This window comes from Canis lupus, chromosome 22, assembly GCF_011100685.1.
Source record: "Canis lupus familiaris isolate Mischka breed German Shepherd chromosome 22, alternate assembly UU_Cfam_GSD_1.0, whole genome shotgun sequence".
In the NCBI taxonomy this organism is placed as follows: domain Eukaryota; kingdom Metazoa; phylum Chordata; class Mammalia; order Carnivora; family Canidae; genus Canis; species Canis lupus.
Window position 1 is genome coordinate 5,340,219 of NC_049243.1, and position 25,738 is coordinate 5,365,956.

Here is a 25,738-nt window from a genome sequence, read left to right on the forward strand (position 1 = left end):
TATGGTACCAGTTGCAATCGTCAGCCCCTAATCTCCTCTCAGAGGAGCCTTCTGCCCCAGAACCAAAGGGCTAGGCTGCACCACTCCAGGCATGACTGTGAATACCCTCAACTGCTCCTCCCAGTTCCAGGCCCTGCATCCCCCCTGAAGTGTCAGCCACAAGTGGACTTTCCAGCCCCGTGGGACACTTAGGTACCCAGGGCCTGTCCCCTCTGTGACTCTCATTCCCAACCCACAACCCCCTAGGTATTAGCATCACAGGTGACCAGATCAATCCATGGATCAAATGAGCACATGGCAAAATGAAAGAAAAGCCTTTCTAGGGTTCTTTCTTAAGCTTTATACAATGTGCCCATTTTATAGTGACCTAGAGACAATGGCCACATCCACCATGCCCCTTCTTCTGTTTGTTCACATCTAACATGCAGTATATATATATAGCATAGCAATATCTTGATGGATTTACGTGTATGTGTGTGTGTATCCATATAACCACTACCTAGATCAAGAGTTAAAATAGGTCCAGCCCCCCAAAGAGTTCCTCATGTCCATTCCCAGTCAGTATTCCCCTACACAAAGATAACCCCTGTTCAAGCCTCTGTCACCATAGATCAGTTCTGCATGTTTTTGAACTTCATATAAATAGGATTATTAAGTATGTGTTCTGTGTCTAGTGTTTCTTTATTCATCTTACTTTTGAAATTTATCCACACTGCTGTGTGTAGCAGGAGTTCTTTCTCTTATTACAGCTGTGTAGCATTCTATTGTGTGAATTTACCACAATGTGCCCCTTTAAAGCACACTGAAGTGGTTTTTAGGTTTGGGGCTGTTATGAACTAATCCTTCTGTAAATATTCGTGTGCATGTTTTTTCATAGTATAACACTCATTTCTGGCAGGTGTTGAATATAACCATAGAAGGTCTGAGATATTCTACTTGTAGGTTCCCCAAGGAGCCTGCCCCAGTTTCATAGTTGCCGGTGGAAGACATGAGACTCTTGGGTCAGAGATGAGGGGCAGTTTCTTAACCACAGCAATAGCAACAGCTAGGGTATTTGCATCTTTGCACCAATTCCTTGAAATCCAGTTTCCACAGGTAATGCAGAGAGGGTAGACGATGTCTGCACACACAATAATGTTGCATTATAAAAGCTCAGGGAACTCAAATCTCTTCTAATGCACAGTGAGCATGCCTGCCCTTAATTCCGAAGGAAGATGTGGTGTCTGTGTACCAAAGCTGTAAGCAAACCTATCTTTTGCTCCAGAGACACTATGTCTATAGTTAAGGTTATTCACTACAAAAACATCCTTGAAAACAATGGTCTGGAATAAATGTCATTCAGTGCCATGCTTGCAAGATGTGCAAAAATGCAAGAGATCAATGAAGAATTGTTTCCCAACAAGTATATGCCCAGGAGTGGAGTTGCTGAGTCAAAGAGGCTGGCATATATTTAGCTTCAATAGATGCTAAATAAAAAATTTAAGAAAAAAATAAAATCCCAAAGTGATTGTATCAATTTACACTCCCATTAGCAGCATATGGGAGTTTCAATTGCTCCACATCCTTGCCGACACTTGGTATTGTTGATCTCTTTCACCCAAGCCATCCTGATATGGCCATACCTCTGTTTTTTCAGGGACTCTCCCACAAAGCGGGGCTGCTTACATGTTATCTATAATGATGGTTCAAATCATGGTGAATACCACTGCCGAGGGCAATGTAGATTGGAGGCTCTTGGAGAAGCAGAAAGACGCACAGGGCAAACTTCTCTCAGGAAATGTGCTTCAAAGATATAGAAAATATGAGGCAGTTCCTAAGCAGGGAGAGCTGGTCTTAGGGGAAGGCACTGCCTATTCAATGCTCTTCAGGGCCTGCCACCATGGCTGAGAGACCTCAAAGAGGAAAAAAGGATGCATGAGTGGGGAAGGTGGGAGGACCAATGACCGGACCTGCTCAGAGGATTGTCTAAACTTTTCTAGAAGCACTGCACTGGCCAGGATGCTAGGAAATGATGCTGGCAATGCAGATGATGAAGAAAGTGATAGTAATCACTGATTGAGTACCAACTATGTTCCAAGCCCTAAGCTAGGCTCTTTACTTATATTAAACTACTCTGCATTGCAACAGCATCCACTGGCCAGTGGTGAGATGGAAATGGTCAGTAAAAGGCTTTTGCTAGTGAAAACATCTGGTCTTGGGTGAGAATCGTCAGGGAGCTTTAAGGGACATCTGGAAGGGCTTTCGTGTTTTTATTATTTCATCTAATTCCTATATGAGCCTAGAAATTATGCAGGGTGAACTGCCTTCGCCTACATCTCAATCAACTAGCTGATTGACAATAAAGATAGTAGCAGTGAACACAAGGATCATGGTAATAATATCTTCTTACTCTGGGCTAGGTACTACCCAGTGTGCTTTGTATCCCATTCAGTCCTCACTTCAACCCTAAGACACAGTATGATTCCCATCTTATAAAGAAACTGAAGCTTTAAAAAGTTAATTAATGAACCCACAGTCACAGTTTTTAGTAGCAACGCCAGGATTCATTTCCAAGTTTGTGACTTCAAATATGTTTTCTTTCTACTCTGAGCACTATCTTTCCATCTACTCTTGATTAAATGACATACTTCTTATTTTAAGGATAAGCTTATAGGAAGGCCTAATTTGCTAAAGCTGATTATTTGGGAATTTAGCCTTCTGTTGCAAGATTTGTGTGAAATGACCTGGTCCTCTGCTCTAGATTCATGCATTTCTGATATTAGCATATGGATGTGAGTTGATGATCATTTTGGATGGATTATAGGCTACATCCATGCCTGTGTGTAGGCACAGTGTTTTCTGACAGTGAAGCCATTCCCAATCTTAATCATCCAGGAAAGAGGCAAGTCCTCAGATAGCAAACCAGAATCCTAACTGGGGGTCCTAGGCAGGCAGAGAACCCCTGCTTCTCTCACAGCCTTGCCATTATGGGCCTAGAAGACTTTGAGGAGTACAGTATGCAGGCATGAATTCATCAGTGGTAGAAAATTTGGAGACTGGGAGCCAGGATGGACAGACTGGAAAGTCCTAGAGGACAAGCCTACTATTACATGCAATAAACTAGACCTGCCCCTAAGCACTGGTCCACTTTGGAAGTTTAGTCAGAGTGAGCTCAGGAATGCTTCTGCTACATTTTACTTTGAATCTGCAAATAAATAGCTCAAAGAGACACCTGGGATCAGGGACACACATGAATGAATGCCTCTCTCCATTGCTTCCCCAAGTCCCTACAGATGCTAAAAGTTCCACAGTTTCAGCAGTCACAGGCTGAGAGAAATCCACCAGGTCAGAACTGCCCAAAACTCATGAGAAGAGTTGGGGTAGGGTGTTGGGAATGGGGATAGTCATATCAACATTCTAGTGACATGTACACTTTCTTCCTCTAAGATGGAAAAGGTTAAGACCTAAAGGAATTTATCCATTGATTCATTAAAAACAAAATAAAATTACTGCACTTTTAGGTACCAGATAATGTTCTAGAGATACAGCAGTTAACCAAGATGGCCAAGTTCCTATTCCCAAGAAACACTGCAGTAGAGAAGACATAGTACAGTGCACATGCACAGACATGTGACTCCGACTATATAATACATTATAGTTATATAGTATTGATAAATACCAGGAAGTAATGTAAAGCAGAATAAGAGGAGTGAGAGGGTTTTTTTTAAGTGAAGGTAATTGTGGAGCAGAGATGCAAAAGAAGGGGGAGAGGGACCCACATGGGAATCTCAGAGTGTTCTAAGCAAAGCAAAGAGATAATGCAAAGGTCCTATGGCAGGTAGAGACAGCATGTTAAAGAACAGTGAGTGGTAATGTGCTTAGAGCAAAGGGAGCGAGGGTGATACAGGTGGAAAAAAGATGAGGCCAGAGAGTTAGCTGGGGGCCAGAGTGTGTTGGCTCTTGATGGCCATGATAGGGAGTTTGGGCTTCATCCTGAGTGTGATGGAAAACTATTAAGTTATTTAGGGAGAAAAGTTACAGTCTGTCTGAAGCAAGGATGGACACAGGGAGACTTGTGTATTAGTTTCCCAGGACTGCCACACAATTACCACTGACTTGATGGCTCAAAATAACAGAAATTTATTCTCACACACTTCTGGAGGCCAAAATTCCAAAATGAAGGGGTCTCTGAGGCCACACCCCCTCTGAGGGCCCTAGGGGAGGGAATCCTTCATTGCTTCTCCTGGTTCTGGTGACTCCAAGTATTCCTTGGCTTGTGGCCACATCATTCCAACCTCTACCTCAATCCTTACATGGTCTTCTCCTCTGTGGCTTTCTCTTCTATCTGTGTCTTCTCTTCCCAACTCTTCTAAGAATATTTGTCATTAGATTGAGGACCTATCTGGGTAATCCAGGATGATTTCATCTCAAGATCCTTATCTTATTTATGAATACAAAGACCATTTTTCTCAAATGAAGTCACATTCATAGGTTCCCAAAGTTAGGATGTAGACATATTTTAGGGGGTGCCACCTTTCAACCCACTTCAACTAGTCAGGAGGCTCTCATAGGAGCCCAGAGAGGGATGAGGGGACTTGCCCTATGGTAGTGGCCCCTAGATGGTAAAAAGTGGTTAGATTGTGTTAGGGTGACAGTCAATGGGGAGCAGTCATTTATTCACCCTCTTCACAAATATTTCTTGGCTACCTACCATGTTCCAAGCACCGCAGGGGTAAAAACAGATATAATGCTCACCCACCTGGAGCTCACATCATGGTACAGGAAAACTGGATATTAAATAAGCATGTTGCATGTTATAAAGGAAGTAGGCAACAAACAGACCTGACCTAGTCAGAGTACCGAACACCTCAACAAGGATACAACTAGGGATTGTATCCTAAGGGTAAGGGATTGGGAGGATATGGAGTCCTGGCAGAGAGAGCTGAATGTATGAATTATGGAGTTAAAGACATCATTAAGTCATGATGTCTTTAAAAACAAACAAATAAAAACAACCAGACAAACAGGGATGCCATATGGCCTTGGAGCAGTCTGGCCATCAGAATGTCTTAGGCCACTTGGGACACACCTCTGCCCCCTCACAGCTGCTGAAGTTTACATCTGTATACATAGCCATTTCTAGCAACCCGCTCACTCTCTCAAGTTATGGCATGGACCCTTATCATACTATGAGTGGTACTGTTGCCCACAACCTGCTCTTGTCTAGACCACTTGAAGTAGTGCTCTCCCAGCATGCTTGGCACACCTCCCTTGAGCCACTCCCTCAGTACTAGAGTCATTCTATGGAGATGCTCATGTTAATGGGACTTCAGTTAATTTATTTTTAACCTTTAAATTGCCAATTGCAGATATAAAAATCTGACTACACAAAAAGTTGCTTTTAAGAAAAAGTCTTTCCTCTCCAAGATTCATAACACTCATTAGCAGGCTCAAAATCTCGCAGCTGAAAGGCAGAGCCAAAGAATAAATGAAGATGGAGCAGCGCTGCTCTGACTCTGTGGTTTGACTGCAGGCCTGCCCCTAACATTTGCAGGGCTCGAGGCAAAAGTGCAAATGGAAGTCCACAGACTTGCAAGTCCAGATACTTAAAAGTAAAAACCAAGGTGAAAGAGTCTTAAAATATGTTCTTCCCTCCTACTTTAATAATTATGCCTTCGGGGAAGCCCTGGTGGCTCAGCGGTTTAGCGCCGCCTTCAGCCCAGGGTGTGATCCATGACCCAGGATCGAGTCCCATGTCGGGCTCCCTGCATGGAGCCTGCTTCTCCCTCTGCCTGTGTCCCTGCCTCTCTCTCTCTCTCTCTGTCATGAATAAATAAATAAAATCTTTAAAAAAAAAAATTATGCCTTCATAGTGACCTGCATGGCCACAGCCCCCAGCCAATGATCTGTCTCACTCTCTTCCTGATAAGGCTTAATCCTGCACTGTGATAGGTCTCAGACAAAGGCAAGTGAACCCCCACAGGCCATGCATCCAAATTCTGTGCATATCCCCCCAAAACAGTCACCCACTGGCCACATCCCATGTCTAATGGCCCAGCTTCTAGATGTTGGATCCCAGAAATAGCATAGCTGCAGACAGTTGACCTAGAGCCACTGGGTAGGGAATTCTAGGACCCCAGATATCTGGAATATAGTCTACAAGGGCCAGTTCAGGAGCTCTGGGTAGGCACAACCCACTAGTGCCTTATCTCATGAGGAGGAGATAGCTGGAGGAGGGCCAGTAGGCTTTGGTTGGATTGAAGTTACTTCCTGTGGATGGGAAGCAGAAAATAAATAATAAGGAAATATGGGGGCACTCAGCCTTCTGTTAGGTCAGTGGTCCTGCCGAAGTATGGGAGGGGAAAGTGGTCTAGATCGGTCTAGCAGGTGGGCAGATTTCCTCAGTTGACCTAGCCGACTGTCCTTCCCAAACAGCTGTAAAAAGTAATCTGCTATTGATAAAAGGAATGCCAGAGGCTTAGAGTAATCTCTGTGAAAAATAAAAGCAAATAAAGTACCTCTCTGACATGAAAAGTTTGTTCTTCAAAGTTTCCTTTTACTTCCTATGATGGAAACTGAGTACACTTCAGGGCCCTCCTCCTGGCCAGAGCCCAGTACATACTCTATATCCCCTCACTGTTGGTTTCCGGGCCGAGGGCTGCCAGGAGACCTTCTTGATAAGCCCTCAGCAATGGACTCACACAGACACACACATCCACACACACACATATTTCTATAGGAGCTGAGAATAAAAGGTAGAGGACAGAGCCTCCAACTGAAAACAAAGAGCTTTTCTATGAAAATGGTCCAGAACAGGGTTCCATTTAGAGATCACTTGTGCATTCATTCACTTGAGCAGCAAAAATTTATTGAGAGTCTCCTAGAAGCCAGACATTGCAAAGTGCTGCATTTGCCTATCAGGACCAAGCACTAAGGAAACTAAACATAGCCTCTGCCCTCGATGACTTCCAGCCTAGTTGAGGAAAGAAGGCCATGAGCTAGTGATTTTCAGTATGAGCTGCTCTAAGTAATGGATTATATGGATAGGTCTTAACTGCTGCTGGAATTCACCAGGCAGGGAGAATGGTGGCATCCATCTCACAGAGGCTGATTGGTCTCAAACACACAGCACCAGCTGGGACTGGGACTGACCTGTCCAAATGATATGAAGGACAAGAATCAGCACGATCCTCACATATGAAGCTGTCACTAAGGCATCGATGAGCACAGCAAATATTTATCAAGCATCTGTTGCATGTCGGGTGCTGTGTTAGCAGTGAGGACACATGAACAATGTGTTCCCCATCCTGAAGGCTCTTGAAAGACAGGAGTGTCTCGTCAGATATAAATCAACCAACCCTGGGAAGCCGAGGGCCAGGATCTAGTAACTAACGAAGGTCCCTAAGATCTCAAGGACTGGGTCATATTTTTTGTTTTCAAAATGTCACCCACATATTCCTTCCCAGTCCCTCACAGAGTGTAATGTACTATATTTATATGATGACCAGATTGGTCAAGAGGCTTTTGAAGTCATAGGACTGATAGGTCCTACATAGACCTACATAGGTCTGTGGAGACATTTATATAGACCCCTCTTGTTGCTCTTTGCCCATGGACTTTGGTTTTAAAATGCTTTGACCACCAAAATTTTCATGTTCCTCTTTTCTAACTAGTTAATGGCATACATATCCCAAGACCCACAGCTTTTGTGTGCCTGATAACTGATAGTTCCTTGCTCGATTTAAACATAATTTTGATCATCAAGAAACTGTGTGCAGCGATATAACAGAGGGAAGAATCAGATACTCTCAGAGATGGTCCTCGACTCAGTGGCCAGATATAGGAGTATTTAGGGAATAAGCTTCCAGGCCCATCCCTAAAGTGAAGAATCTCTCTGAAGTATTTAAGCCAATCTTCACAGCTTGAAAACCACAAATTTTATCAAGGCAAGTCCATTTCTAACATTTATTATTCTGATTAACTACTAATTTTACCAATGAAAACCTCTGCGAAATGTTAATTAGCAGCATCTGGTGGGGATCAGAAATATGGACATTAATTGAGGCAGTTGGAGTCGTTATCTGTGGAGTGTGGCCTTCCTGATAAAATGTTGGATGATCACCTCAAAGCGTGAATTTCTGATTAGGGGACTGACAGCCCCTAGAGTGTAGGTTAAAAAGTTACACATTTATATCACATTCCCTCCTCTAAAGTATTTTAAAGAAAATTATAGACATTATCGGTGCTGTCCGTAGGAAAAACCTCATCCATCTGTGTACCAAGTATAACTAAGTCTGGGGGAAATGGTGCATGAGACACATTTGCTAATGAAGATGTTTTCTATTCCAGGTGATAAAAGCCCCACTGTTGTTTTCTATCTTAGCTTATTATTTTTTTTAACTGTTTGGAAGGCATTCCAGAGTCATTCTGAGTTTTGTATGCATGTGTACATTCTAGGTGTTGGGGAGAAGATGTGAAGAGCCAGGGCAACCCAGGAAAATGAATAGGCAACATCCAGCCTTCAGCCTTGACAGTCCTTCCTTGGAACAGTGAGAATTCTTAAGCTCTACAGAGTGGGACCTAGGAGTAGCTACAATTATTCCTTTTCTTAGCAGGCCTGATTCTCAACTTGGTCCAGGCCTTGATCTTATCCCAAAACTCTGATACCTGCCCTGAAATGTTACCCCCTCCCCTAGCTGCCCTTCTTCCATGTGTGTTTGAGATGTGCCTATCACGCCAGCATCACTGCCTTTGCTCCTTCACCAAGCACTGGAAACCCTGGTGAAGTCACGGCTTACATCTGAACAAACTCAAAGCGAACGCCTGTCATTTGAAACTGAGCACAAATCCTCCTTCAGCTGAAATGCAATAGCCGATCACAGAGAACAGACACTGGAAAAAAGGGGTCACGCGATTTTCCAGGGGCAAATGTCCTCCTTGGAGGCCAGGATTTGGAGGGATAGCCATTACCAACCATGGAAGTGTAGCTGATCAAATTAAGGCAGCCGGGTTTTTTTTTTAAATTCAATTACACCCTCAGTGGAAATGGTTTCCCTAAATGCTTGGGGAAAGAATTATACCTAGTCCATAAAGCCTAACACTTCTAAACCCAATTTTGCACATTATTCTAAAGGTTAATTCAAGATCTCTCTTCCAAATGGGAAGTTAAATACAGCCAATGGGAGGAAGGCATCGCTGACTGACTGAGGAGTTTATCCGTCTGTAAGAGTTCATTAGTTTTAATTAGCGTAATCACTAATATTGCATTAACAGTTTAGTGAAGGAAAGTAATTACTCACACATCCACTGTATTAGATGGGAAGATTAGAATTCATTTTCCAAAACGATTAGCATTTTGCCAATTAAAAGAACCCTTTCTCCCTGCCAGGAGCCCTGTGACCCCACTCACCCAACGATCGTTTGAACGAAACATATTTTGCATCAGAAAATGCAGAGGGAAGAAGTGAAGAAATAAGGCTGTGTTCATTCTTAGAGCCTTCTTGGGGCCCAGCAAGTGCATGGGCTCACTGAGTTGATAATGTCATGCTCTATTTGCATAGCCATTCACTTCAGTCGCTTTGGAGTCTCCCACAGAAATTAAAAAATGAAAAGAGGCTAGTTGAAGATGAGGACAAAAGGAAGCAGCAGAGAGTCCATGTGAAATGGCCATTACCAAGGCCCTCTGGTTGGACAAGTGTGGGGCCTTGCCACTGGCCCCATCCTGAGCCCACAGGAGAGCTCCAAGTCGTGAGGCTGTGTTCCTTGGGCCCCCTAATGATTCCCCTGAGCACTGGTGCCATCTGGGTGCCTCCGACTGCTCTCCAGCACCATGGCCACCTCCTGTCCAGCTCTACCAGGACCTCCATCTACCCAGCCACACGGATCTGTGCCCCATCAGCAAACCTCTGACCTGTTTTGGTAGGGCATTTACTCTTCACACCTTGCCCAGTGTACATGCTGCTTCACGGTAACTAAATGAGCTATTCCCCCCACTTTGTCCTCAGGGCCCCCCTCCCCACATCCTGCAGTTTTGTGTTCTATATTATACAAACTCATAGTGAGCTTCTGAGGCAGGAACAGGGATCTTCCTCTGTTGGGGATTCTCAGCCCCTTGCACATATTAGGGGCTGCATACATTTTTATCAAACGGCCAACTGAATTGTAGGCATGTACCCATCTCCCTATCCCCCACTCTCTATCAGCCTAGTCAGATTTCAGCCTAGGAGGCCCAGCCTGGTCAGATCAGCAAATTTATCCCTCAGGAGGGAACTGAGACATTTGCATACAGGGGGGAAGTCCCCTCTTCACCTGTATCTCTCACCCAGCACTATTTTCAAAAGGAGCCGGCCTCTGAGTGCATCTCTAGCTCCCTTCTGGTGGGTCTCTGACTGGTTTTGGCCAATGGGAGGCGCTGGCAAGGGTTCGGAGGGAGGGAAGAAAGGGAGGCCAAGGAATTTCTTCCCAACTCCTCCCTACTCTGACGTCACGTGTCTGGTATTAGCTGCACCGAGCAGGGTGCAGAAAGGGCAAATGGATCAGGAGCAGGGCTCATGGAGAATAACTAGCCCAGAGATCCCTTTCTGAGATGGGAAGTTCCAGATGTTCTGTTGTGGGTCAGTGTTGTGACAGGAGGCCCCAGGGCAAGTGTGATGTCAGGGTCTCCAGGCCCACACGTTGGCCTGTGCTCCGCCCAAAGTGCTCCCCGAACACAGAGGTCAGCCAACCAGGACCAAGAGGCAGGCACCAACTGAGGCAGAAGGCCATCAGGGTAATCACTCAAAACCACATCTGAATGGAGAGGCCATCTTGATGTCATACTTGATGTAGTCATTCAAGCTGTCTCACAGGCAGCTCATTTGATCCCCAAACAACCCTTGGAGAGAAATATTTTGTTGATAGGGGAACTGACTTAACCAGGGCCGCTGGACAAGTAAACAGCGAAACAGACCAAAGTCTGCTGACATCCGGCCCGGGATCTCCTCAATCTATGATCTATGTCACCTTTGGCTGATTTGGGCTCTACTCCCAGCTGCACCCCTATGAGCCATGTGACTTTGGGCAAGTGACTCAACCTATGTTTCTTCATCTGAAAGACAAATGTAATCTGTTTCTCTGTTGATTGTTGTAAAGACAAAGTGAGAGAGAGGAGCTCCTCAGAGGCTGGGGGAGGGGACCGGGCTTGGGGCTTTCTGTGAGAGGCTGAGACCAGGCTGTCTTGAGCTTCACAGACAATGCCGATCTGCTGCCAGGCCTGAGTCTGCTAGAAGGACCTGGGGGGGCCTGGTACCTGTCTGACAGAGTGCGTGAGCCTGGGTTTTGGTACAGTCCCAAGGGATGGGAGGAACTCCCCATCGCCCACTGATTAATGGTACATGCCACAGCAAGCAGGCAGGAATGAAGCCAGATTTCATTTTACTTTTTTAAACAAAGGGGAATTGATCATTGCTGTGAAAAATTAAATGAAATTATGCAAAAAAAATAAAAAGCAAAACCATAAAACCAACTTTTCACAGTGTCTAATTCTTAGTAGAGGCCACATAGTAATTAGTTCCCTTCCTATATTTAACACTAATGGGTAAATCAGACTCCTCACTAGCAGGACTCTGGAACACAGCCTATCCCCTCCTGGGCCTGGTAGGTGTGCAGGATGGGTGACAGCAGGCTGCCCATCAGCTTCCATCCAGGAACAGGGCAAGGACTCCTAAAGGGCCCCTGGAGCACATACTCCAGGTCCACTGCATTCCCTGGGTAGCACACGGAAACTGGCATCTAAAGCTCACAACTCTGGGAGTAGAGCTAGTTTGACCCCCACCTGCCTGTAGATCACCTCGGCCACACAGTGACCACCCCAGCACACCATGTAGGTGTCTACAATGGATGAGGGGGTCTGTATGCCCTAAAGAAAGGGAAGCTAGCCAGACCTCCACCATCGGCCATCCTCTGAGCCCCAAGAGACAGAAACTCTGGCAGCCCTATTGGCCAGGGTGAAAGGCAGACCTTCGCCCTCACCCCTACACACTGGAGACAGAAGGAAAGGAGGGGAGGAGGCAGGGGCCCAATCAGCGGTGGTCCTTCTGAAAGGGCTTGGAGAGTTAGGGCAGAAGGGTCACCGCACCTGAGGGCAGCTCAGAGAATGGCTGCCACATAGTGGCCTTGTGCCTCTCGGAGGTACCATCCTATTGCATGGTGACCTGCATTCTAATTCAAGAAAACAGAACTGGAGCTCCAGAAATGGAGGCGGAGATGGAGTGAGAGATGACCACAGGGTGGGGGAAGGAGGTGACTAGCTGCTATGTTCAGAGTCAGGAGGCCTGCAAACAGACCCTAACCTTTTCCCTACGAGCCTTGTGACCTTGGGCATGTTACTATGGGACCCTGTTTCTTCAGCTGAAAAATATGACTCGTAGTCCTCGTGTCACAGGGAGGACCCTTGCAAAAATCACAGTTAATGATAGGCACGCTAATGTCTGTGCCCCACACAGCCAGAAACACGGTTTGTTTTGCTCACAGCTGCACCCCTAGTGGCCTCCTGGTCTGGCCATCCATAGAAGGTATTCAATAATTGTGTACTGATAATACCTGATCAGAAGGTGCCATCACAGCTCCTGGTGTTTTTGAGGGCATTTATGGACACACTGCCATAAGGAACGAAAAGTCAGGAGAGTGTCAGGGTGGAGGGCTCCTCGTGTTCAGTCCCCAGGAAGCTGCTCTGGAGCAGTGAGCCTGGAACAGGGCAGAAATGTGCCTGGTGAGGTGGAGTCCTCAGAATCATAATGAGGCTCCCTCCCTGGGTACTGTGGCTCAACTGCACCTAATCAGCCCTGTATCCCACCTCAGGACCCAGGAGAAGGACACCCAAGATAGCACAACTCCTGGTATCATGGGAAGGACAAATGGGCACTTACTGAAATTTTGTTCTAAAAATAATAGCAATGAAAGAAAGAGAGGCAGGAATTCCATTGAACTCTAATGCACAAAAATATTAACAGTATCAAAAGAGGAAAAACTTTTTTTGTTTTTTTGTGGATGTTGTTCTTTAGTGACCATCATAATGCATGCTGAGGGGGAAATTACCTATTTGTTTCAGTATCTTATTAAAGAATCAACAAGACACAAATAGTGTATTTTCTTGGACTGAATTCTCAGAATCTCAACTACCCAAGGCATCTACCTCAATTAAAAATTTTTTTTAATATACTATCAGATTTGGAAAATCCCTTTTTTCAGGAGGAATCTTTTAGAGGAGCTTCTATTTTTAATTGGAAAAATTTAAATTCTACACCAAAATGAAATGTTATGGAGAGGACTTAACAATGCCTCATCATCTAATTCTGGCAAAACACTCAAAATAATCAATTTTGTCTCATAGAAGTATTTGTCAAATTAGATAATCACAAGTGTTGGCAAGGATGTGGAGAAAATGGAATCCTCTTACATGGCTGATGAGAATATAAAATGGTGTTGCCACTTTGGAACACAATCTTGCAGTCCCCTCATTTTTTAAGAAACAAAGCTTTCTCTAGACACCTGGGTGGCTCAGTCGATATAAGCGTCGGACTCTTGATCCCGGCTCAGGTCATGATCTCAGGTCATGAGATTGAGACCCACGTTGGGCTCCACACTCAGCATGGAGTCGGCTTTGAGATACTCTCTCCCTTTCTCTCTCCACCTCTCTCCTCCTATGTCTCTCCCTTTCTTAAGAAAGAGAGAGAGAGCAAGCAGGCTTTCTCTATCTGCACTGGGGAGTCTGCTTTCAACACATGGCATACCTGGGGCGTCTCAGCCAGGCTGAGAGACTGGCCTCAACCACTAACGCTCTGCTCTTCCTCCCACAGTATGTGTCCAGCCGACGCACCGTCACCCAGAGTGCACCAGAGCAAGGCAACTTCCCCCCTCATCACCTCACCCACCACCACCGCCATCACCGCCCCCACCACCACCTCCGCCACCATGCTCACCCACACCACCTCCATCACCAGGAGGCAGGGCTGCACGCCACCCAGGTGACGCCCTGCATGTGCCCCCTGTTCTCCTGCCAGTGGGAAGGCCACCTGGAGGTGGTGGTACCCCACCTGCGGCAGATGCATAGGGTCGACATCCTTCAGGGGGCTGAGATAGTCTTCCTGGCCACGGACATGCACCTCCCCGCCCCAGCCGACTGGATCATCATGCACTCCTGCCTGGGCCACCACTTTCTGCTGGTGCTTAGGAAGCAGGAGAGGCACGAAGGGCACCCCCAGTTCTTTGCCACCATGATGCTGATCGGGACCCCCACCCAGGCCGACTGCTTCACCTATCGCCTGGAGCTCAACAGAAACCATCGGCGTCTCAAATGGGAGGCCACCCCTCGGTCTGTCCTTGAGTGTGTGGACTCAGTGATCACCGATGGGGACTGCCTGGTCCTCAACACCTCACTGGCCCAGCTTTTCTCCGACAATGGCAGCCTTGCCATCGGTATCGCCATCACTGCTACGGAGGTCTGCTCCTCAGAAGCTGAGATGTGAAACCAGAGGCTGCCAGATGTTTAGGCACAGCCACCATCCACCCAGACTCTCTGCCTGTGTCCCTGGGATCTCTGAATGCCAGGACTCCAGGCTTCTTTTTAGTCTTCTCCCTCCTTCTGTCCTTCCTTCCTTTTTTTTTTTTTTTGGTCTCAGGTACTTTGTGGTATTTAGTATTTGTCTGCCATGGGCATTACAGTAGGTCAACAGCCTGTGATTCAACATCTTGGTGTGATGCTTGTCCTGATTTGTCAGTATGGCTTTAGAGAGCATTTGTCATCTAATTCGGTCAGAATGGTTATTTCCTATACCCCCAGCATCCTTCTTCACTACTTCCCACGTGAGTAAAAGACACCAACACCACAAAGCAGACTGTTGGGGTTGAAAGGGGACTTAGGGTCCAAATCATTTCTTCCTTTTCAGTCTACTTCAGACCAAGCTAACTCGGAATTGTGTGAGGACAGCAGGGTGGGGAAGGGGACCTGGGCAGCTCAGAGTTCTACTTCAAACCAACCAGTTACAACTCTGACCCCCTCCCAGAAAGCTGAGGGTCAGAGCTAAGCTTCCTGGACACAAGGAGATGGGTTTTCCTCCAAAAGCCAGGGTACTGGGCTGGAGGTGATATCATGCCATGAGGCCACCAAAGTGACCCTGGGACTCATGGGGGTGGGTAGATGTTTAACTCTCTGTTGGCAGGCTGCTGTGGGCTTGCTGTCAGCCTGGGCTGTCAGTTCCTGTGCTGGAGTCAAAGTCCTCATGTTTTTGGTGCTTTCTTGAAAACCTCTTCACCCTCCATTGAGCAAGTAGGAGAAAAGAACAGGCAAGATGCAAAGGAAGAGAAGCCACTGAGAAAAAAAGATAAAATTAATCTCCCACTTCTGGGAGGGCGTTCTCTCTTCAGAGAGTTTTATCATCAAATTGTAAAATCCGTCAATCCTGCCACTGGGGTGGAACTCTTGTATCACACCAAGAACCCACTTTACTCTTGATATCCTGTGAACCAGAACCACAGCTGAGCATCAAACCCAAGGAATTGGGAGGGTGTGCCTAGGACCTCTGACCTCGGAGGTCAGAGGTGGCTCATACACCTGGGACAGGGGGAGAGGGGGTCCTCTTTCTCTTACTTTCTAAATGCTCCAAGGACCCCCCTGTTCAGCACACAAACATTGTCACTGGTCAACTATTATCAGCTCCCTGTTGCAGCGTGAATGAAAAGGTGACAAAAATCCATCTTGCCTCTACGTAGACTGCTTTCTTATATTTGCTGTTGGAACAACTGAACACCTTCTTGTGGAAGTCTCTCTTGTGTATTTGAAGAAAGTAAGCATGTTTAATCGACTTTGTCCCTTCTGTTCAATGGTGAACACCTTTCAGCCTTCCCACTAGACCCCCTTCTCCCTCCTGTCTGACATTTCTGTTCTCTCCTTGGCTGCTCTCTAGCCGCTGTAAAGCATGGCACCTGAACCCTACACAATGCTCATTAGAATTGAGTGAGCCTTGCGCCATTCAGACGTCGCTCTCTGCCCTTTTCCCTCATCTCGGCCAACTTGGCTGCATCTGGGCAGGCCTCCAAGTGAGTACTTAGTTTTAGGCAATTTGCCCTGGCTGGCCATCAGCAGTCTTTTCCCCACTAAAAATAATTGATCCCAAAACGTATCTCCCTTCCCCTCACCAAATTAGGAAATCCTCTAGCCACCCGTGCTGCCAACCCATACCCCAAGCACCAGAAGGGTGGCACTAGTCAGTAGAAAATGTCTTAATGCAGCCCCCTCTAGTCACACAGCAATCGCTGAGACCCTGGGGCCAACCTTTTGTTAGGTTAGAGCCCTAAGGGGGTCAATAAACATCGCATCACTGACTGAGGCAAATATCAGGTCATGATCCCAAGGAAAGGGATTGCTCTTGTTTTGTCAGAACATCCTACCAGGGCACCAGCTCTCCCCTCAACCACACAGACAGCCCAGGAACAAGCTGAGGCTGGTTGGTCAGCACTGGGACAGACTGGCTCACTTGGTTCCTGACTTTATCCCCAGGACCATTCCCAAAACCTCAGATCTCCTTGCCCGTATGTTTGATTCTTTGAGAAGCCACAGTTCCTCCCCTGGTTTCTGTTACTCAACTACTCTGAAACATTTCTATAGCATCACAGGTGCCCCAGATAAACAAACAGACAAAACCTCAACAAGAATATAATTACAGTTCACAGGGGCCTTAGAATTCCTAAAAACATCACCTCTGCCTTCTTGTTGTGCTGTTACCTGAGCCCAACTGGAAATAACTTCAGGCCATTATTGCACACAAGACTGTATTATGCCTAGGTGACCCCAGGTAGGAACTTGTATTTTCGGTACTTAGAAATGTTTAGAATAAAGGGTAGAAATGTTTTATTTTCATACATCTGTGGTGCTCCCAAGAAAGCCTTCCTCTCTATATCCACATGTGAAGAATTGTAGAAAAAGGAACAAACCAAAAACAATGACTAGAAAAAACAGTACCAACAGACTGCGCTGCGGCAAGCTCTATAGTCAGAGTGCTCTCCCATTCCAGTCTTGGGTTACTTATTATTGGCACCCTCAATATACTAGAAAAAACAGAGACTCTGAGACATGAAATGACCTTCCAAAGGTCACACATCAAGTAGGACCATGATTAGAACTCAGACAACTGAGTACACATTGATGTTCTTGAAAAAGAAAGGCTGACCCCTAAGGTTTCAGCAGTGTTCCCACCTCATCCGTCAACTGTGGGCCCAAAGGTCAACCCGGTCTTTGTTCTGAGATACCTGAGTGATCAAGGAGAGAGAGAGACTGGCCTGGATTTGCTTTTAAAGGCAGCTCAGCTTGAAGAACCAGTCCACCTGGAGGCAGGGGTGGGTGTGGGGAGTGAAGGATTAGCTGTGGAGTCTTCAGTGCCCTCAGGCTCATCACCCACTCCAGGGTCCTCATTCTCAGATTTCCCGGGAGTCTGGAGAGTCTGTGGGGTGAAGAGCCCTGGCATCCCATGATCTCATTCACACCTAGGTGCTGACTTAATGACTCACCCTCTAAGGGGTATCTGCACTCTAAAAGTAGGCCTGGGGAGAAAGCCACACTTACCACAAGAAAGGAGTCACCAGTACTTAAACTTCAGGCATCTGTGAGAATGATTTTTTTCAGGATGTGTAGACATCCCTCCCCTAGAGGTGTCTACATACCCGGTAGACGCTGATACGGAGGTCAGCCCATACAAAGGTTGTCTTTGACAGTCTTTGCATGGACCTGCATCTGAGATAGATCCCATCACAACCTGTGGCTACTATGGACATTTTAGAAATAGGCCAGATTAATAATAATAATAACAGTACTGATGGCTACCATTTATTGAGGGTTTATTATGTGACACAGTAGATTGAACACTTTGAATATATTATCTCATTTCATCCCCATAACAACCTTATGAAATAGGTACTGTTATTGTACCTGTAAGAAATTTAAGCTGGGAGAGTTTGGACCTCATTTAAGATCATACAGCCAGCAAATAGTGAAGCTGGGTCTGTAACCCACATGTCTAACTCTAAAGTCCAGGCTTCTGACCAATAGCAACTTGTGCATTTCTATAAATTGGTGGACCCAAGGCTCAGAAAGTCTGAATGGCACAGAGGCCTTTTAGTACTAACTGTGCCCTTTCATTTCTCTTTTTTTCCTGCTCTTCTCCCAGCCCAAGACAGCTGCTATGCTAAAGCTGGTTTGTATATTAGTTGTTAAATGTTTTGGGAAATCTGCAAGCTAAGTACAGCCACTACTAAAAATTAGATTATCTAAATTTACAATTAGTTATATTAAAAACAAAGGTGATAAATATTCAAAACTCGCCACTTCCTTTTTTTTTTTTAATAAATTCATTTTTTATTGGTGTTCAATTTACCATCATACAGAATAACACCCGGTGCTCATCCCGTCAAGTGCCCCCCTCAGTGCCCGTCACCCATTCACCCCCACCCCCCACTCTCCTCCCCTTCCACCACCCCTAGTTAGGAGCCTTTTTCTTCTCCCTTCCCTTATATTCCCTTTCACTGTTATTTATATTCCCCAAATGAATGAGAACATACACTGTTTGTCCTTCTCCGATTGACTTCACTCAGCATAATACCCTCCAGTTCCATCCACATTGAAGCAAATGGTGGGTATTTGTTGTTTCTAATGGCTGAGGAATATTCCATTGTATACATAAACCACATCTTTATCCATTCATCTTTCGATGGACACCGAGACTCCTTCCACAGTTTGGCTATTGTGGACATTGCTGCTAGAAACATCGGGGTGCAGGTGCCTTGGCGTTTCATTGCATCTGAATCTTTGGGGTAAATCCCCAACAGTGCAATTTCTGGGTCATAGGGCAGATCTATTTTTAACTCTTTGAGGAACCTCCACACAGTTTTCCAGAGTGGCTGCACCAGTTCACATTCCCACCAACAGTGTAAGAGGGTTCCCTTCAAAACTCACCACTTCCTAATTGTTTCACTACTCTTGTATTTTCTGTGCTCTTGAGATTATTCTCACCCACCATAATTGTATGGTGAACATGCCACACAATGATGTGCCACCAACTCCATATTGAGTGACGTCATGGCAATAGCTGGAAATCGGCTGTGGTGGTAGTGTTTACAACCATTGGAAACTGGCAAATATTATAAGTCAGGGCTTTTCCCCCATGGAAAACTAGCTGTTAAACGTTTACCAGCACACCAATGCCAAGACATCCCTTTTGCACACAGCAGTATGGGAGAGAGGGGACTTTGGAAGGAGAAGTAAAATTCTGTTGGCCACAATGACAGGGACACAGATTATGGCCAACCTAGTAGAACAGCAAATTATGGGGAAAACACAATCTGTTCTGTAGAAGGGAGTCCGAGTCTTCTAAGTAGCTTCACAGGCATTCCCTGCCCTTCTCCAGACCCTGCTCTACTGCTGTTAGGGTGGGACGTGCTATCTGATGATTTTCACGTACAAGGCATAGCTCCACAAAACCAGCCTCTTGGCTATCCCAATCCAAAAAGTAAAATCACACTCTATAAGACTAGACTATCTTGTTACTTGTTCTTACAGGTCATCTTTCTTATCTCTACATGTAGACCAGAAAACCTCGTCTAAAGAAATATTTTACTTTGAAATTAGTGATTGGAAATGGCCTACACCTGAGGGCACCATGAGCAGTGGTTTCAAACATCCCATAAAATGTGTTACCATCAGAGAGAGTAGGACCTTTATGCAGCACAAAGGGACAGAAGAGATAATGAGTCAAGAGATGGCACCTTACTTTCCTACTCTGGCTGCTTCACTCCACTGCAACCTGACAAAGGATCCTGTTCACAATCTGTAGCCCACTCTAACCAATACTCTTCCTAAATTAGGGGCATGGTTCCCGCTAGGGTGAAAGTCAAGGGAAACTCTAGGCTGTGTCTGGCAGCAGGAAGAATCTGAAGGTCAACAGTAAACCAGTTACTCTGGTGCCAGTAGTTTCCCTGTGAGGGAAGAAGTGAGGTTTGCCAAAGCTTCCACGGGGATTGGATTTCTGGTGGAAGAGGAAGGGATTGTGGACGGGACATCGCAAAACTATGCTCTAATGAAAACCTCCCCTACAAGTAGCATCAGAAGTAGAGTCTTCCAGTAGATTGTTAGGCCTTAGATGATCTGTTCTGAAAATTTCCTTCAGAAACTAGTGAGTTCTCTGTTACATTAACCTGGAGAATGGCCAGCCAAGAAGAACCTCATGGGAAAGAGATCCAAGAGATCTGTTGTAGATAAACATTGATTCTTTTCCCCCAAATCAGGCTATCACATGGGTTACCTACAGGAGTTAGAGTTTGTCTTTTCCAGCATTGTGTGAAAATATTTTACCTTGAGTACTGTAAACACTCCTCTCTTTTTTTTTTTTTTTTAATGTTTTTTCTAGGGTATTGACATAAGAAAGAGAAGAGAAACTGAGAATCATTTTACTTACCCTGAATTGATGTATATATACTTTTCTAAGCTTTCTTATGATGTTAAAGACAGCAAGAAGCAAACTTAGAATGCTACTTTACCTCTATCCTGTCTCCCATGAAGAGTGTCATTAAAGTGCATTTGATACTGTTTTCCGGAATTCTTTGGAGTTGTTTTTTGTTGGTGGTGGTGGTTTTTTGTGTGTGTGTGTGTTTTTTTTTTTTTTTTCTCTTCCCACAGGCTACTGTGCAATATGCGGGAACAGAAATGAAATGCTACAAGGAAAAGCAATTATCAGAAATTCGCCAGCTGCCATAGTTGACTTATGTTTCATTATCTTCCTCCCCTTTTCATTTTTGCCTCTATTTTAAAGTCATAATTGGATGTAAGGAAGAGAGTGCTACTAGAGGTGAATAAAAGCCCTGGCAACTCATTTGCCCACAACACTAGCTCAGCATACGGTGCGGCCCCGAGGGGGTCACTGGATTGCAAAGAAAGAGACAGGCGTCCACTCCCCTTCCCTTCCTCCCTGGGCCCCTTATCTCTGCTCTCCCCTCCTGAAATTTACTTCTGGGCCTATCAGATCAGTTGTCAAGGGAGCCTTCATGGTTTAATGCTTTAATTTCAGGCCACTGTTGGTTACTCACAAGATCAGGATTGAGCAAGAGTACTAATCCTATTGCCTGTCAATTCAAGTTAACCTCTATCTTCTTTTCTACTTCCTTATTCCCAGAACCTGTTTTGTGCCCTCACAAAGGCTACAGACACTGCCCTGAATTAATCGGAGTGATCAAACTGACCATGTGGCCAGCATGAATATTCATGAGCCAGGTGAATTCTCTAGCCAGGGCCTCTCTTAGGACAATTCTGCATCCCACGCTATTCCAGACAGGTGACCCTTCCCTCCAAATACCTTCAGAGCCCTGCAGGAAGGTTACTCAGTGCTAGACTGAGACTCCACTAAGAGAAGTGAGAAGCTGACCCACCTGAGATTTGACATGGGAAGAAAGGCCCCTTGTCTCTGGCCCCATCTGGGACCCAGGATTTTAGTTCCCAAACTTCCAGGTGCTTAAGAAATATCAGGAGGGTCACCTGGGTGGCTCAGTGGTTGAACATCTGCCTTTGGCTCAGGGTATGATCCTGGGGTCCTGGGATCAAGTCCTACATCAGGACTCCCCCCCAGGGGAGCCTGCTTCTGCTTCTCCCTCTGCCTATGTCTCTGCCTCTCTCTGTGTGTCTCTCCTGAACAAATAAAATCTTGAAAAGAAAAGAAATATCAGGAGAATTTAATTTTGGAGTCCCAGATCCAGAGATTCTGATTCAGGAGGTCCAGAGCAAAACCCAGTTCTGATTTTTAACCCTCTCTTCCATGGGATTCTGCTAAGGGTGTGGCTGACCATTCAATTCTCAAATGCAGGGATGAGCTCATTGGTGAGAAAAAGAGCCACAGAAAACAAAGGAGCCAATCACAACACCTGAAGAAGAGAGCTGGTCCTTCTATAAGAGGGAGGAAGACAGGAAAAGAGGTGATGGGGAAGTGGCCAATATTTCATTCTGATGGCGAAGCAGTAAACACTTAAATGGAGATCAGAAAGGATCTAAGAAGGGAATTAGGGAGGAGTTCCCTGTAACCAGGTAGTAGAAGAAATTATTCTTCCATCATTTGGGGTGGTGGGGACAGAGAAGCAGGAGAAATGGCTATGCAGGTAGGATGCCAGAGCTCATCAGCCATGACCCATGGCCAGCTGATGGAGGCCAGAACAGAATGATCCCCAGTACTGAGTGTCACCCAGTGACAACCCCCACCCCGCAGCCTCGTACCCATCAAGGGACTGTGTAAATCTTCCCACAAGCACAGAAGGGGCTCATCAGTAAATCCCTGCCACGTTGGTATTTAAATCTCTGCCCCCCAGCGCTGACAGGGAGTTACCTAGCGAATCCCCAGGGAGGCATTTATTTATCCTGCAAACCTCCCCAGGACGTCTGAGCAGGGTCACCATTTGGGGAGGGCCCTCCGTGGGGAATGTGAATCTCGGGACATTTTCTGAGGCAGCTCGGAGCTAAGCTCCATGTAAGCCTTGCCTATGGGGTGAGAGAAAAGGAAATCACTGAACTGCTTTCTTATTAGCCTGGAAGAAGACAAGATATATATATCCTCTGCAAGGGTGGAGGGGTGGAGGGGGCCAGTGGGAAAAGCTTCCATCAAGGATCCAAGTTGGGGATGTGGATTACCACCCCTCTGGGGGGCAACTACATCCCCCATCCTCTCCTCCTCCTGGGCTCCAGTTTGACTTTCATTAGTAACACAGGAGATTGACTTTTTTTTTTTTTAATTTTTTTAGACTGGATATGACAGATAATTCTGGGAATTACAGATAAAAAAAGTAAAACGGGAAATCAAGCACCCCCAAAACATCCAGATCATTCAAAACGCAAGCCCAGCTGCTACCACTTGGTCCTGCTTTCTGTGAACACTGATAGAAGACTGCTGGGCAATATTCAAGGAAATTCTCCTTGAAGGCTCATTTTTTCCCTAAACACCCAGCCACCAGTCTGGGTTGGTAGTCCTGCCCATGTGAGGGGCTTGCTTTCCCTCCCGCAGCACCCAGCACCCAGCACCCAAGGACGGACTTCAGGGGCACGTTTAGTGTCTAAGACCTGCTGCTGGAGACAGTGTCTGCAGAGGCTTCTGCAGCAGTGGAAACGTTACAAAACACTTTGTTTAAAGATTTTATTTAAACTATTAAGAATCAACATGCAAACAGCCTACTTCTTCACGAACGATTCCATTTTATTGACTGAACTTTTCTCATATTTCCACATTTACCAGTCCTGAAGACTAAGGAAAACAAAGTGATGCCTATTTTGTATAAAGTTTCTGACTCTGTCTTGAAAACAAAAAACAAAAACCCAACCCAGGAAAATGTGCTCTATGGATGAGGGAAAATCTGAAAAACCCTTATCACTAGGGCTGGTTTACAGTAGGGACCACATCCTGAAGAAGAGGCTCAGTCGCAGAATGGGCTATAGTGAGGAGACAGCAGAGAATAGGGCTATGTAGTAAAATACAGGATGCCTGGTTAAATTTGAATTTCAGATAAATAACAGCAACAAAAAAAACTTAGTATATCTTTTGCAATATTTGCAATACACAATATGCAGACTCATGCTAAAAAAGTATTCATTGCTTATCTGAAATTTGAATTTAAGTGGGTATCCTGTATTTTTATTTGCTAAATCTGGCAAACCTAGGAGAGAAAGAGTCCATAAAGTACATTCATTTTATTGTGAGTACAGTTTGCTATCCACAGCAAGCACTCAGGAGGAAAGGTCTCCCCCCACCATAACTTTGCCTCCAATCTAGGGAGCCAAGGATGTGGCCAATTCTCTCTGGCCACAGCGCTGGTGGAGCTGTTTTCCTTTGGCCCTGCTGCCACATCCATGGTGGGCTTGTTTTCTAAGTGGGCACTGGTGGGGTGAAACTGGCCTCTCCTTAACAAGACTAGATGGCTTCAGATCCCAGAGTCTCAGAGACACCTGGGTAGAGGGAAGCCATGGAAATTTAGAAATAGTTCCAAGTCTTTGTGCCCCACTAAAAAAGAGTGTTTCAGAATAGGATGTATAGGTGCCTTTAGCTTGAACAACCAAATACTATTGAATGCCTACTATACGTTGGGCTTGCCGGAAGATATGAAGGGAAGAGAAGATGTGGGCCTTGCCCTTGAGGAACTTCTCAGTGAACCTGAGGCTTGAGGCCACAAACAAATGCACTTACACCTGCATCTAACAACTGTCAAGCACTCCTGCAGCTCCTAAGCAGCCGCACAGGAACAGCGGTGGGACTGGTTTGCATGCATCCATAGATTCAGCCATAAGGGGCAAGGAGCCCAAATGGGTTTAGACAGTTTACTATTTACAGCAATAAGAACATTTTGCTCCAGGTTCCTTGAACCCGCATTCCAACAGGACAATACAATGAGGGCCAGGGTGTTGCCTACACACAGAGAGAAACCTGGTATTAGGAGGCTCTGATCTTACATGGGGTTGCCATCAAACCTGCCCATCCTCCCTTCTGGAGGGAGAGATTATTTTTATTACCCTGGAATGTAAGCAAGTCTGAGAAGGGCATACCTCTTTCTAAATGTAAATAAATTTGCTCTAGAAGGAGTTGCTGTCTCCATGCTTCTACCGACATTCCTGACAAGATAATTCTGGAGCAAATTGGCTGTTCGTGCCTTGACTTGTAAAACCATGAGAGATTCGTGGACAATTGTCTTCCAACAGTAACACACAGCCTTACATAATGAAGAGTTAATAAGATGATTAAGACTTGACTGGTACAAGGAGGAGCTAATTAATTAAAGAATGCTTCAGGGAGCAGCACCTGGGTAGCTCAGTCTGTTGAGCATCCAACTCTTGTTTTCAAGACATGAAGGTCAGGTCTCAAGCCCTTCATCAGGCTCTGCACTCAGTGTGGGGTCTGCTTGAGATTCCCTCCTTTTCCCTCTACCTCTCCCCTGGCTCATACACTTGTGCTCTTGCTCTAACTCTCAAATAAATAAAATCTTTAAAAAAAGGAAAAAAAGAATGTTTCATGGGAAAAGAACTTGAAATTGTCCCTGAAGAACTTAGAGATAATATCTAAGACTACAGCTTGTTTTATCCAATAGAAAAAGGGCTGGCAAACTCTTTCTAGAAAGAGCCATACAGTAAACATTCCAGGTTTGGCAGACCATACACCCTATATTACAACTCTTCAATTCTGCCATTGTGCTGTGAAAGCAGCCACAGACGTAAATACCTAAATAAATGAGTGTGACTGAGTTCCAATAAAACTTTATTTACAAAAACATGCAGCAGAATGATTTTTGTCCCATAGACTATAGTTTGTCAACTTTTTCCACTAGAACACAATTAACATTCAAATAGATGCAGTGCATGATCAATTGTTATAAATGGTGGGAGGGATTCATTCAAGGGAAAGACAGTTGGATGAAGTACTGAATAAGGAACAGTAGTAGAGGAAATACCCAGACTAGGTAACTCCCGGAGTTCCTTATCACTCTGAAATTCTACAACGGTTCAGAGATTTGGTAGAAAAACTACAAACTATGTAGGCATTTTGAGCTTTCTCTCAAATGTTAGGACGAAGTTAGAGTGCTATTAGAATCTTTATATATTCATCTCCAAGATTCTAGAAGGACTAGAAGATTCTAGAAGGCCACAGGCAGCCTTGTTCATATGATAGCTACTGGGTGCCCTGAAATAAGTGAGGAAGGGGTCTTTGAATCTGATGGT

The 25,738-nt window shown here is 45.4% G+C and overlaps 1 protein-coding gene and 1 long non-coding RNA gene across 2 annotated transcripts in view; one reads left to right on the forward strand and one right to left on the reverse strand.

The window, feature by feature from the left end:
• Positions 1-18,399, forward strand: part of SIAH3 (siah E3 ubiquitin protein ligase family member 3) — a 70,279-nt gene extending 51,880 nt beyond the window's left edge. Inside the window, exon 2 of the mRNA XM_038569557.1 lies at positions 13,815-18,399. Coding sequence (XP_038425485.1) covers positions 13,815-14,483 — 669 coding nt within the window. The 3' untranslated portion in view covers positions 14,484-18,399. The remainder of the gene's footprint in view (positions 1-13,814) is intronic.
• The window catches only part of LOC111091812, a 127,127-nt gene that overhangs the window by 59,655 nt on the left and 41,734 nt on the right, over positions 1-25,738 (reverse strand). The window contains exon 5 of the long non-coding RNA XR_005376221.1: positions 12,559-12,702. This is a non-coding gene — a long non-coding RNA (uncharacterized LOC111091812). The remainder of the gene's footprint in view (positions 1-12,558; positions 12,703-25,738) is intronic.